This window comes from Spodoptera frugiperda, chromosome 18, assembly GCF_023101765.2.
Source record: "Spodoptera frugiperda isolate SF20-4 chromosome 18, AGI-APGP_CSIRO_Sfru_2.0, whole genome shotgun sequence".
Taxonomy (NCBI): Eukaryota; Metazoa; Arthropoda; class Insecta; order Lepidoptera; family Noctuidae; genus Spodoptera; species Spodoptera frugiperda.
The window spans coordinates 6,793,097-6,806,560 of NC_064229.1; the positions used below are offsets into that span (position 1 = coordinate 6,793,097).

General features: G+C 35.7%; 2 protein-coding genes across 4 annotated transcripts in view; both read right to left on the reverse strand.

Annotated features, from left to right (window-relative positions):
* Positions 1 to 735, reverse strand: part of LOC118278054 (uncharacterized) — a 35,693-nt gene extending 34,958 nt beyond the window's left edge. Inside the window, exon 1 of the mRNA XM_050700063.1 lies at positions 497 to 735. Coding sequence (XP_050556020.1) covers positions 497 to 527 — 31 coding nt within the window. The 5' untranslated portion in view covers positions 528 to 735. The remainder of the gene's footprint in view (positions 1 to 496) is intronic.
* A 5,424-nt stretch (positions 736 to 6,159) lies between these two features.
* LOC118277889 (golgin subfamily A member 5) lies at positions 6,160 to 13,279 on the reverse strand. Of its 3 annotated transcripts, none has more exons than XM_035596890.2 (9): positions 12,954 to 13,279; positions 12,421 to 12,861; positions 11,536 to 11,715; positions 10,896 to 11,109; positions 9,634 to 9,909; positions 9,205 to 9,397; positions 8,588 to 8,869; positions 8,074 to 8,253; positions 6,160 to 7,640 (listed from the first exon to the last, which is right to left on the reverse strand). In XM_035596890.2, the coding sequence occupies exons 2-9, from the start codon at positions 12,839 to 12,841 to the stop codon at positions 7,563 to 7,565; spliced, it is 1,824 nt and encodes a 607-aa protein (XP_035452783.2). In that variant the 5' UTR covers positions 12,842 to 12,861; positions 12,954 to 13,279; the 3' UTR covers positions 6,160 to 7,562. The 3 variants fall into 3 exon arrangements, with proteins under 3 accessions (XP_035452783.2, XP_035452784.2, XP_035452785.2); XM_035596891.2 differs by having other exon boundaries at positions 11,536 to 11,697; positions 12,954 to 13,124; XM_035596892.2 differs by having other exon boundaries at positions 11,557 to 11,715; positions 12,954 to 13,124.
* Between the last annotated feature and the right edge of the window lie 185 nt (positions 13,280 to 13,464).

Genomic DNA, 13,464 nt, shown 5'->3' on the forward strand with positions numbered 1-13,464 from the left:
ACGTGCGATCAAAGGAAAAAAAGCGTAAAACCCCAATAATAGAATTGATTTTAGGACCACTGCATTTGCCTAGCAAACAGCAAACAACATTTTTTCGTATTTTGTAAAACATTACTAACAATTACCGGGGGTTACCCTATACCTACATGCGTAAACAAAAACAATCTAAATTAATTATCGAACTCAACCTCAAATTACATAGAAACAATGTTTCACTAGTTCCATTACAATTTCAATGTCACGAAAACTTGTATTTTGTAGGTAAACGAAGTTTGGTTCATCGTGGCTTCACGTAATACCAAGATTGACACGGACTTACAAAAAACAAAGTTATAAGAAGTATGTATACATACACATAATACAATCAATAATGATGACCTTATATCATTTTAAAGGGTAAACAACATTGCTAAAGGAACTTATGAACTTATTATTCCACGTAAGATTGACAGAATAGTAAATAATATAGAAGTAAATACAATAAAACCAAACTTACCAGCGAATAAAACAAAAAATCTCGGAGTCATCGCGATCACTGTTTGAGGAAAACCACAAAATACTTAGTTCAAGGCGTTAATAATACGGACTATACGTTCAGACCTTATGACTATTATAACTATAACTAAGTTTGTGCACTCGCGTTAGTTTACATACATTATTATCAGACGCGAGTTCACTAGTCCAGGCGCAAACCGCGACTAAGTACCGTCAATAGCCGACACTGCTTGACGAGAAACGTTTCATTATATTCTGACATTAGTACGACCGGTTTATCAACGTACAACGTCAAATAAAGGTCCAACGGCTCTCGTAATGATGGCTGATGTTTGTTTTAATCTGTCTCTGTGTCGTTCAACGTGTCAGGAATCAGGACTTAAGTATAATCTGACACCCTTTCCAGGACTTTCCAAAAGATTATCATACGTCTGTATAATCTTTATGGACTCGTTTTGAAAAGCTGCTCTTTGAACAAATTGGGGTATTCCGAAGTTACTCAGATCCCTTCTATTCCATTTCATCTTTGACTTTAATTCTTTTATCTTATACCTACAGTTCGTATACGTCATTAATCAAATACCAAGTTTTTTCCAAAGGTTCTTTACCACGTTACATCCTTATGAGTCATGCAGTTTTTGCGCCAATAGCGCCACTAGCCACTAGTACTAGTGAGATGACAATTCGAATTTCAATTTTAATGCGAGGTCATTAGACTTTAGATTTGCCTAACTAATGTAATGGTTGATATGGTTTTCTTGCCACGCATACAATACAAATTTAGAAATACGGAAAGAGTAATTTATTAAATCCCGATTGGAATAAAAAGATGACCTTCCATAAGAAAGACTGGTTTTGGGGAAGGTTTTTGTTGAAATAAGGATACTTTACGAACATAAAATATGATATCTACACTATTACCTATTATGATCTTTTCTATTTTGTGGTCTAGTCAGCAAGACGCTCAATGATGTCGCACCTTCAGACCTAGAGGTGTTAAAACCTTTTTTTATAAAACGTGTTAATTTGTTTATGGTATAAGCAGACATCCGTCTGCTAGTTTAATTGTAAGCAATCGGTGCTGCTCATGGACACCCGAAACACCAGAGGCGTTACAAGTGCGTTGCCGGCCTTTGGGGATTAAGAATTTGGGAATAGTTGAGAAATCAGGGATTGAGAAGATTGAGGAGGAGGGTAATTGGGCCTCCGGTTTCCTCACTCACGCGAAGAAACAAAACGCAAAGCGTTATTTCACGTCGGATTTTTGTGAGGCCGTGATATCATTTCTGCCAAACGTAAATCTCCCACACTTAAGTATACCCAACGATACCTTTACAAGAATACATTTTGATTTTTTCATTTCATTAATTGTTTACAAACAAAGGTACACCTACCTACATAAGTTTTAAACTGACAAGCAAAACATTAAGCTTCTCTCCAAACCAATCTCCTTTGAGTTGGGAAAACCCAAAACTTAATCATATAGATACCTACCTACGTAATTGAATGACATCGGTCGTGACCTGACTGCACATCCAATTAGCTGTCTCCCATTTATGATGCAGTTGTAACACTTCAACGCATAGCGGATCTTTTTTAATTAAAATTAACTGACCCAGCAAACTATGGCCACAAACAATTTTTTTCTCACCTTTTAAACTTTCCCCGGACTTCCTCAAATAATTCAAGAGTAAAATTTGCCAAATTGGTTCAGCTGTTCTCGAGTTTTAGCGAGACTAACGAAAAGCAATTGATTTATATAACTTGTAACATAATGTGCATGGTTATTTTGTTACACGTTGTATATATATACAAGATTATTATTGATATACATACCTAGTCATCGGAGAAGTGACAACTATCTACAACAATACTTTTGGTTTGATTACCACCTCAAAAAAAGGAAATAAAGAAAGTTAGAAGAGAGTACGTGATAAAGTATTTTTATTCTAAACTCAGTTCTTCTCCGGTATCTAAAATTATCGTTGTTTGGCAATATGTAAACTCCCAAAGACCTACAGATTATTTTGGGACTAGGTACGGTAAAAAATAGCGTAGGCAATAGGTACAAAAATGTGAAGAAGTGGTAATCATTATGACTTATGTGAAGTCTATTAATAACTTCTTGGAAAAAAGGGTTTTCCAAGCCATTGAACTATTAGTAACATGATCAAATGATGACTTCCTTTTTCCCTTGTGTGTTTATTAATTACCTACCTGTTATTGATGCAATGTTTTCCTTAAACATTATGGTTTAAACGGACGATCGGATCGTTTATATTGGAACTGTCAGAAGAATGACTGATATTTATAAGAAGTGAACCTAACATAGCCAAATATCTACAGCATAGGTACTAGGAGTCTCGGTTGGAAAGTATTTTACCTACGCTAAACTCTAGACTACAAATAAAAAAATGTTAAGCATTTTTAGACAATGTGGAATCCTACCCAGCAGAGTACTGAATGACGACGTATGAAGATCGACCTCCTGCGTCAATTGAAGAATCCCTACTAAAACCTGATAAGCTTTATACGAAAGAGTGTATTCCTTTTTAAGAGGTATCTTTGATTCCTTTGGTGTTGTGAGTATCACTTACCATCAGGTGATTCAATTGCTCGTTTAAGGCTCGTTTGCATCATTTGCCATTGAAAAAGAATCAGATAGGAAAAATATTTACTAACATTTATCGCAGATACCTTCATAACAACTTCAACAAAACTAATAATAAGGTTCTAAGAAAAAGGATTAAAGCAGATAATTCTCAATAGCCAGTACGTGATCATACAAGCTCAAGGTGTTTAGAGATCTTAACACCGTACTACCTCGTAAGATTTTTCTTAGAACATCTATATGTGTTTGTACCTACTTACAATCTTGCGTAGAATAGGGTACATGACCAAGTTTTATTTTAATGTCCATCTTGTAGATTATTTTAAAATATAAAACCCATATTTTTTATTTTCTTACAGAAACAAATAGTTTCGAAAATATTTCGATTTGAAATATCGCGTGACGTCACTTCTAGGCACATTTTATACGTAGAAATGACGTATTTGCTCCCACTCCTAAACTTTAATTCGTTTTATTTTAGTGTGTTTCTAGTATCTTAGGTATATGATAAAATAAAATAAAAAATACGTGTCTAATATTTTTTCGTAATCTAACTGGCAGACTAAATAGATTTTTAATTTTCATCGTCATCATCCCTATTATTTATGGTGGTTTGTTATTAATAGCTATAAAGTATGTAGGCTACTTAACACTCTTCATTTCGACTTTAAGTAGAACATAAGGACGAAAAACCGTTATTTTTGGAAATATAAAATAACTTCTCCATACACGATACCGCAAGTACAAAATTAATGCAATTTTCGAAAGGAGACCAACTCCTTAAGACTGGTTTTTGCAAATACTTTTATAACTGTAAAGTGTCCTCAATATATGTAGTTTATTATTCCATCGAGATAAAGCCTTATTTATATCTTTGTTTATTTTTATTTATTAATTTTATGCCTGTGTTTCCAAAACTAATTTAATTAACTATGTAGGTAAGTAAGGTAGATAAAGCAATCCTGCTTTGTTTTCTCTGAACCAAAACAAGCTCTAATCACTTTACACTGGCGACAAGACAAGACAAATAGAATTCTTAACTTATCTTGGTTGGTGGTGTACTTTGTAATGTAAGGAATTGGACCTGTCACTAATAGTGGAAATTCATAATTGGGACGTTCACCGTCCCATTGTAGGTATATCTTTCTGTTCGTCACCAATTTCACTTCGGCTCCTCATTTTAAAAACTGCAACCTTAATCCCTACCACTGTAAACCGAGTGCACTTATTTTAAACCAGAAAACGCGTAAACAGGCCATCTCTTATTTACCAGAGTTGACTAAGCGTGAGAAAAAACTAAACAGGTAAATTATTTTAGTACGATTCACAAATTTGTTATGTCGAGTCTGACTTTTATTTTTGTAAACGCAACAACGAGTGTGCCTTAGGTATATCGTATAGGGACGGGGCCAACAGGGAAGGTGTCTTATAAAAAAAAAGCTTCATATCAATGATACATAATAACAGGCCTTCGAGTATTCGACCACAAGAACCTTCAATATTTTCCTGTTTTGAATAAAACAAGACACGTTTGGAATTCTTGTTACAATCGTAAAAACCCCAAACATTGGCAACGTACCTTTGCCATGTGGTGAAGAACCCATTTGTCACCACCCCGACTCTCCCCGCGGGTGACGTAAGGATTGACTACGGGAGTACACTTTGCATGGAGACACCGGTAAAACTGGTAAACCTCAAACTCACTTGCCGATAGGAAGAGGTTCCCTATAATCTTTTTTTATGGTATAAAATGAACAAACGGATGATGGTAAGCAATCGCCGCCGCCCATGGACACGAGAAACTCCAGAGGCGTTACAAGTGCGTTGCCGGCCTTTTGGGGGTTAGGAATTTTAGGGTTAGTGGGGAATTAGGGATCGGGAAAATTGGGAAGAGGGCAATTGAACCTCACTCCTCCTCCTTACAGGCATAGCTCTCCCTCACTTAATCTTGTGTAAATGAGGTTAATATCAGTGACCAGTCCACTGGCTGATGATGATATTACATTAGTTTCTACCTTCGTTTTCGCCTTACACGACACGGAAAACAAACACATGTAAATAAATCACGAATGATATGATAGATATCAATAAAATCATTATTAGCACGTTTTTATTACGAATACAATGATATTTTTATTGAAACTCATCGAAAATTTCACTATCACTGCCTTGTTTCTCAATTAAGAGGAATCTTACAATGCGAAATTTTATATTTGTTACTCAGAAATTTGGAACAGCTGTAGGTACATACATTACGTTCTGGGATAGCAAATGGGCTGGCGAATGACTAGTGCTCCGGCTCGAAGCAGCAACAGAAACACTGCCTCTCGTCTCGTCAAATGCGGGAGAAGTCACTAGAAGATTTTCCCTCGTCAAAAATAAAGTACCTAGGTAGGTAGGTAAGTATTTTTGTGTGACCCATTATACTTATACACTTCCAAAACTGTGTTCAGTGTCTTACTACAAAGAAACCGTATAATTCGTACGTTGCATTAACTTCCAGAATTACTTAGTCATGCATTGTTATTCAGTTTAGTAGCTCAGTAAATAAATTTACTGTGAATTCTAAATTAAATGGATTTCCCACGGTCATTTTCTGATTATACACCGCATACACCGTTCTAAATTTATTTTTAATGCGAAGAAATAATAAAATGTGAATATTTTTATTAACAACAACAAAAAATATTGAGTACGTTAAATTATTTTTAACGAGTTATCATTAGAAAGTGATTAAAGATGTACAGAATAAAAATTTTGCTAAACTTACTTGTTATATTCACTTCTAAATAAATAATAATAATTTTCAAGAATTTGTCTAGTAACCATAAACGCAAGTGGCGCCATCTGGGAAATACAAAACAAGAACTCTCGCTGGTGTTACTAGTTACAAATTATAATATCAATCATTTTAGTTAGGTGATTTTGGTTTTTTTTCAGAAGGAAAGTCATCCAATTTGGTAACTATCTTACTCTCCAATATTAAAATCAGTAAGAAGATAAATAAGTACAGGTTAAGATGATGGTAAATATGACGATTAAAACACACAAAAAAAGGTTTATAAACACTTTATTTAGCCCATGATCCCGTCAGTCGGCAAAATAACAATAAGGAACATAAAATAAATTTCAAAATATAACCAAACGTAAGCCAACAGTAATAATAATAAATAAAGACAACAAATTAGGTACATTATATGGCCAATTATTAAAGCACTGTCGAGATTCGTTATCTATATACACAAATACATACATAGTCATTTTTAAATTCATTTAGCACCACGAATCAAGATACTAATGAAATAATAAATATTAAATAAATACCAATTACAGATTTAACATCTAAAAATACTAGTTTCCCCTGACTTTTTAATACAAAAATACTTGGTTTTACTAATTTAAAATCACGCAGCTTAGTAGAGAGATAAATTAACTAAGTTTGGAATACATAGTATAAGTTTTTTCTATGCTTACGTCGTAACAAAATTTTCAATACATACCTCAATTTTTCATAAAGATGCCACCAACGTTTAAGGTAAGCGTCCACAAGCCCGCATCGTACGCAACGCACGCATCGCACTCAACGGATTTTAGTTTGTCTTGTATAGAAACTCATACAACTGCGTCCGCTGATCCGCATCGCACGAACGCAGTCAATCAGTTTGAAGCGATCCGTCCGATGCATACGATGAGGACCTGTGGACGCTTACCATTATGTGTTAAAAATATTTTGTGACTCAAATTAATTCACTATTCCATGTGATATTTTCTCAATGTTGCTATATTAGAATATTTCTAACTTGTTATTTGTCATCAAATCACATATAATCTTCATAAGATTGTGAACATAATGTTTTAAACAGATGTGTAACCTAAAATAAGCTGTATGCTAACCGTTATAAAGTCGATAACGACCAGGTTTATGGTGGAACATAAATATTTCATTATTTACACTTGTTATAGATTTTTAATCGAATTGTCTAGAAAGGTAATACTATTTTCTCTCAATACAAACTACGTACACGCAGTATTTCATAACTTAAAGCTCTGTCAATTGCTTTTAAACGTTTCAACTGAATCGCAAATTCAATTTGACTTACCTAGTATTATATGGAATACATACTAATGGAATATTTTATATACAAATACATTTTGTAAACACTAAAGACTTACAACTTATTCAGAAAGAACCGATAAACCTGTTTTAACAATTCAAAGTCAACTTATAATTATAGTTTTTGTGCTCGCCAGATAGCGTTGGTGTAGCATTAGGCAACCTGTCCAATCAGTGTAGCTGTCAAATTTTATTGTCCAATGGTGTGACACTAGCAAAATTTTGAGCAACAGCGCTAAATTCGTTACGGGATAGTCCTCATACGCGTGAAAGGCGGAATATTCCATAGTTAGAATAAGTAGGTTTGTAGGTTGTTTATGAATATTATTATGTAACACAGGTTTAAGATTTTGAGGTGGGAACGTAATCTTCTGGTGTGCTTGTGAACAATACGGTGAGGACCCACAAATGTAGACAGATCTGTTGACAATACAAATAATACATTTCATATAAGTACTAGAATTCGATAGACGTCATGCGATATGGCTGCGCGACGTCGTTCGCCACTCACACAGTTCATGATTAAGTCCCAGTGTGGCACGAAATTATTTATATTATTATTTATTATTTAAATCTACTGTTTGTGTTTAACACATATCTAAGAATAAAAGCGGTAGGTACTTTTACAGTACTACCAGCTAAAAGACTAGAATACACGACACAACGACAACATAAATAAGCATAGTGTACAATGGGCTTTGTACGGTGTACTTTTTTACAGATTACAAAGTTTTTTCAAAGTTAGTTTTCCACATTGAGCGGATGATTTTCTCTCAATATGTGCATTACCTAAAGATCGACAGCACATATTTCTTTTTCGTACTAAATTAAGTTTTAAATAAATGTCACTTACCATATACCCGATGACGAAGGCCCTGAGCACGGGGTATCGTTTGACCATAATACCGATGCGCAGTGACAGTGCGGACAGTGTGGAGGGAACCTGTCTCGACCGGCGACCGTCGCCATCTTGTAAGTGTACCACACTGTGGGAGTTCAACCGTTGCAGCGATTGGTCCGCTTTCAGTTTTGACTGTGGAAAGTAGAAAATATGTTCATTTATGACAATGTACAGACGATTTTGAACATTGTGCTGAAATAAATAAAGTCGTTAATCTGTTGGACAAAGATGAATTGCAATACCTTATACTCTATATGAATCGAATTTGAATCTGATACTCGTCATTGGAACATTTACTAAGCTAATTGTCAAATACTCAATCGCAATTTAATTTTAAGGCACTCAGTGACTCGAACTAGTAGAGCTTTTCTCCATTAGTTTACGTGAATAAACCGTGATTTTAGTTAATTTAGTATGTCTCACGATAGTTATTATAAAAATAAAACAAAAACAAAAATATGCTCACTTCTAATTTTTCCAGTTGTATCCTAAGCATATTATTTTCGGCGAGTAAATTATCGATTTTCGTTTGTCTTTGGACGAGGGTTTGGGTGAGGTAGTCAATCTTGTTGTTGTCTATGGTGTCCTGCATGACGTCATAGTCTGCGACGTTCAGCGCACTCGTGTCCGTGCTTCGGACGGTGGAGGTCGTGTCGCGGAGGTGGATCAGTTCATGCTCTTTATCCCGCAAGGCTGTTCGTAAACTGGCTATTGTCTGACCTGTCTCCAGTTGCATGGCTTTCATTTCCTGAAACAAGAGCATATAAAGTTGTAAAATTTACACATTTTTAATGAAATAGTAGTTTCTAATAATAGATAGCAACCTGACCAGTAACCCTTAGTACGAGTAGAGAGCTTTACGTTTAAAGTAATCGAAACGAAAGAAACGCGTTCGGCGCTCTGACTGAATAGTTTATTCGAGCTGACCAATCAGCGCGAGCAAACTCATACTAAGAGTACAGTACTAAATTCGCTAGTTGCCGTACTTTGGTATTTTTTTCTGATCTCTTCAACCGTTAAAACGTGATTAAGTAACATTTACAATATAAGTAAGATTTCTATAATATGATAATAATTGCTTACCTTAGCGACAGCAACACACTGTGTCTCGGCCCTGGACCTGGCCGACCGTTCCTCGCGCAGCGCGTCCCGCAGCGCGGCCACCACGCGCTCAGCGGCCGCGTGTCGCACCTCCACTTGCTGCAAATACTGCTTCATATCCGTACACTCCGACCGAATACCTGATACCGCATCGTGGAGCTCGTCGCGTTCTTCTCTGTAAACGATTATGAAAAATAACTATTAAGGTCTTGTGTATAATTAAGGGTTCCGGTTGAGCTCGTAACTAGTCGGGTGCTTCCGGAAAACAAAGACGTTAACAGCATGTAGTCTGCAACAGCATGCAACTGAGAGTCATTATCTCACAAAAAGAATGAAAGTAATAGAATAATTAAATAACCTAATATTATTATAGACTAGGAAAAAAATGTTTTTAGAACATTATCCACTTACTTCAAATGCTCCATCTGTGCAATCAACGACTTGGTATCCTCACTAAAATTCATGCCGTCATGTAATTTCTTTATCTCCGCGTCTTTAGCTTGCAGCATATTCTTCACTCTCACTTTGTAGGACTCCCAGTCTTTCTCCAATCTCCTGCATTCTTCCGTAGTCTTCTGCAAGTTACCCTGTAGTTCGCTTATTTGCGATTGTGCGTGTCTCAAGTCGTTCTCAAGCTTGGTTTGCACTGCATCCCTATCTTTTGCGGCTTCTGATAATATTTTACATCTGAAAACAATATAAATGTTTTAAAGGTGTGTCCACATCTGACGAACGAGTCGTTCGCGCGCTGTTCGTGCATAATAATTTCGAAATCGAAAACTTAGAATTATAGTCAATCGGGTCTACGGACGTGACCAAGGGTAGCTAACCCAACCAGAACCAGACCCGAACGTAAGGCTCGTCGTATTCCTCGCGCGCCTAAAAAGCCAGACCACCATAGATGGGGCCCAGTAGGGCTGATACCCGTTCCGGAGCTGCGGAATACTAGCGGGTTACCGGGGTCTCGGCTCAAAGTAGGAGTAGAAACGGGGTGGTTTTTAGTTAGTTAGAGTCTGATACTCTCTCGCCTTCAGCCAAGGTTTATTTCCCATTTGCTCAGTAAGGTAAGTTACGAGTACTGAACCAACAATACAGTTCATTGACGTCTAAATAGTTATAAAGTAGTCTCAATCAATCAATTAGAGATTACATTAAACTTAATAGTAGAAAAAATAATAATATATTATTATCTGCAAGTATCAATTAATCGACACTTTATCTAAAGAAACATTAATAGCATGTTACACGTCATATTGTCGATTGATTGCTTGGAAGTAATTAGTAAGATTTAAGAGCTGATTACATGATTAAAAATACGAGGTTTTAATTTACGGCTGTTAAATAAAGAAAACCAATTTTGCTCTTAGTAACATTTTCATAACAATAAATATCCTTTCATTCTCTGAAGGCATAGGCAGAGGTGCACATCACTCACCCACTTTTGACCCATAAATTCGAGCCGAAAAGACCGTGTTCTAGCTCAGTACCCTTACACGCTTAGGACGAGCTAATTACAGCGCCGTTACGTTTAACGAAATCAAAACGAGAGCGCGTTCAGCGCTCTGATTGGCCGGCTCGAATAAACCAACCAAACCAACTCTCGTTTCGATCTCGTTAAACGTAAAACAAACTCGTAATAAAGGTTCTAAATAACCAATATTGAGAAAACTTACTTTTCCTCCAACTCTATATTTCGGCTCCTCAAAACGGCAACATCAGTTTCTAATTTTTGGTTCAACTCCTTAAACTTCGATACTTCTGCGTTAGTATGTTCTTGAATTTTGACCGACAGCAGCTCCACTTGAGACGACAGCGTTTGTTTCTCCAAATTCAAACGGTGATTTAATACATCTGTTGTTTCTTGTTTTATGCGAGTTTTCGTTACTTCTGTAATAAGAAAAAATATTATCTGTTAGTTGTATTTACTAAAATTATAAGTAAAAATTTGTATGTTAGCTACTAAACACGAAACAAAAAGCAAGCTTCTAGATACAAAATATAAATAAAAATTAATTCATAAAAAAGTCAAACGAAAGCGAACTCCGCGCTCTGATTGGCCGGCTCGAATAAACCAACCAATCAGAGCACCAAACGCGCTTTCGTTTCGTACTTTAAACGTGAAGCAAATTCATCCAAAGGGTACAGTCAAATTATATATTAATTGACGCTAAACAAAGATACAATACACATAAGGACCAATCAATCCTCGGTAAGAAGGCCATAATAAAATATACATAAATAAATTCCAAACCTTTTAAGCTCACCGAAAACCACAGCCCATGCAAAAAAAAACTAAACTAAAAACAAAAGTACCTGTACTATCAACATCATTACCATCCTCTGTCTTCCGTAGCCTGTCCAATAGTTCAGCGACCTCTCGGTTCATTACGTTCAGTTCGTTCTTCAGCATTGCATTCTCCACCTCCATGTTTTGCATCTTGTACGTCCATTCTTCACCGTTTAGGAGTTCCAAGTCTGATGGTAGACTGAACCCTGAAGTGAGTTATTCATAAAAACTACATACTGGTGAAGTCAGTGTATGATCTTTGATTCGAAATGAAATTGTTATAATGTAAAAAAAAAATATGATATTATACTACTTATTACTTATCCATACTAACAGTGATATATATATACTACCAAAACTAATTAAAAAGGTTTGGGCCTACTTAATTTCCTATTTTTCTTTACATTAAAAGTATATAAATCCTTTCATGTTTGTTTTTATTAGATACATAATATAATGCAATGGCAATTCAGCCACTTTCTTCAGTCTTCCACATTCATTAATTAACATAATTTCCAATAAGGATTCCTTTCATTGGTGAAAGTTGTTAAATCAGAATGTATCTATTAATGAATATGAATGTATTCAATACTTCTCTAATATTGTTTTAAATTACAATGGTTCAGATTAGATGGCTGCATATACATGCAAAGTTTATTTTAATCAACACTCATATTATTATATAAGATGAAGATTTTTTGTTTGAATGTGCTCTCTCGAACTACTGGGCCAATATGAAAAATTCTGTTATGTTCGATAATCCAATTATTGAGGAAGGTTAAATTGGATTTAAATATCATGCTACAACCAAAAGGAGCCGAGTAGAGAGGGTAAAACCGTGTGCAAGTAGCTAGTTACATATATGTATGTATTCAAATGATTAAATGAAAACAAAGTATGTGTATACTTACTTCTATGTTTCAAACCATAATTTTCAAATAAGTCATTGTCTTTCACATCTCCAACTAACGTTCTAGGGCACTGTTGTTCCAAATTGAACTGACGGTGAGGACTGGCCTTTCTTGAAGGTGATATCTTGGACTTGATAGAACCATTCTTTGAAGAATCTGCATTGTCTCTCATTATTGTGCGGGGCTGGTGATGTGACGTTGGTGAAGATTTACGACTGGCTGGTATCGGCATAGCTTTTTTATTGCGAGTCATAATTCGTTTCTTTGGCGCCCAAACAGTCTCGGCGGCATGACCGACAACAAATTCTGGTACATTGCTTTTCCTCGAAACGTTATGATTGCGCAAAGCCGCGCCAGTCTGTTCATCCAGGTTGTTAAGGAGGCTCTCCGCCTTCCCGGCGAGGTCCGCGAACCATGACATTTATACAAATTATTTATTGCCTGAAACCAACGTTATCATCGTGTCATATCACGACCTTTAAAACTATGTGCTTGCTACAATCGTAGTACCATCTAATCATACCAATACATACCGGGCATCAGGAAAACGGGAGGCCGAGATGAAATGGGTTCTCCAATCTATTTTTTGTAATCAAAACATCTCCGTGACAGCTGACACGTAAACATCCATCACTCAAGAAGTTTTGTTATAAACTTCTTTAGTCAAGTCAACTTGTGAATGAGAATGAAATGAAATGTCAAATAATCGGTAATCTGTAGCAAATGTCAAAAGTAAAAAAAATATTACATATCTAGTGGGAAATCGATAACTTTATTGGAAAATTTTACGGTTTTCTTTCTACTCAAAAAATTCAAGGCCTTCAATTGTTTTTTTTTGTGTGTTAACACAAAGTAAGTTGAAGTTCTTCTCACCGTTTTCTGTTGTATTTATTTCTGTTTTTGGGTGTTTTCGAGGAAAGTTCCGTTTAACTTTAATAGGGATGGGACAATGGCAGATTTGCTGTAAAATATTGAGACAGTTCTCATTGTTGTCAATGTCAAACGAAATTTATTATCTGTGAGTAGTACATGACATAAAATGGT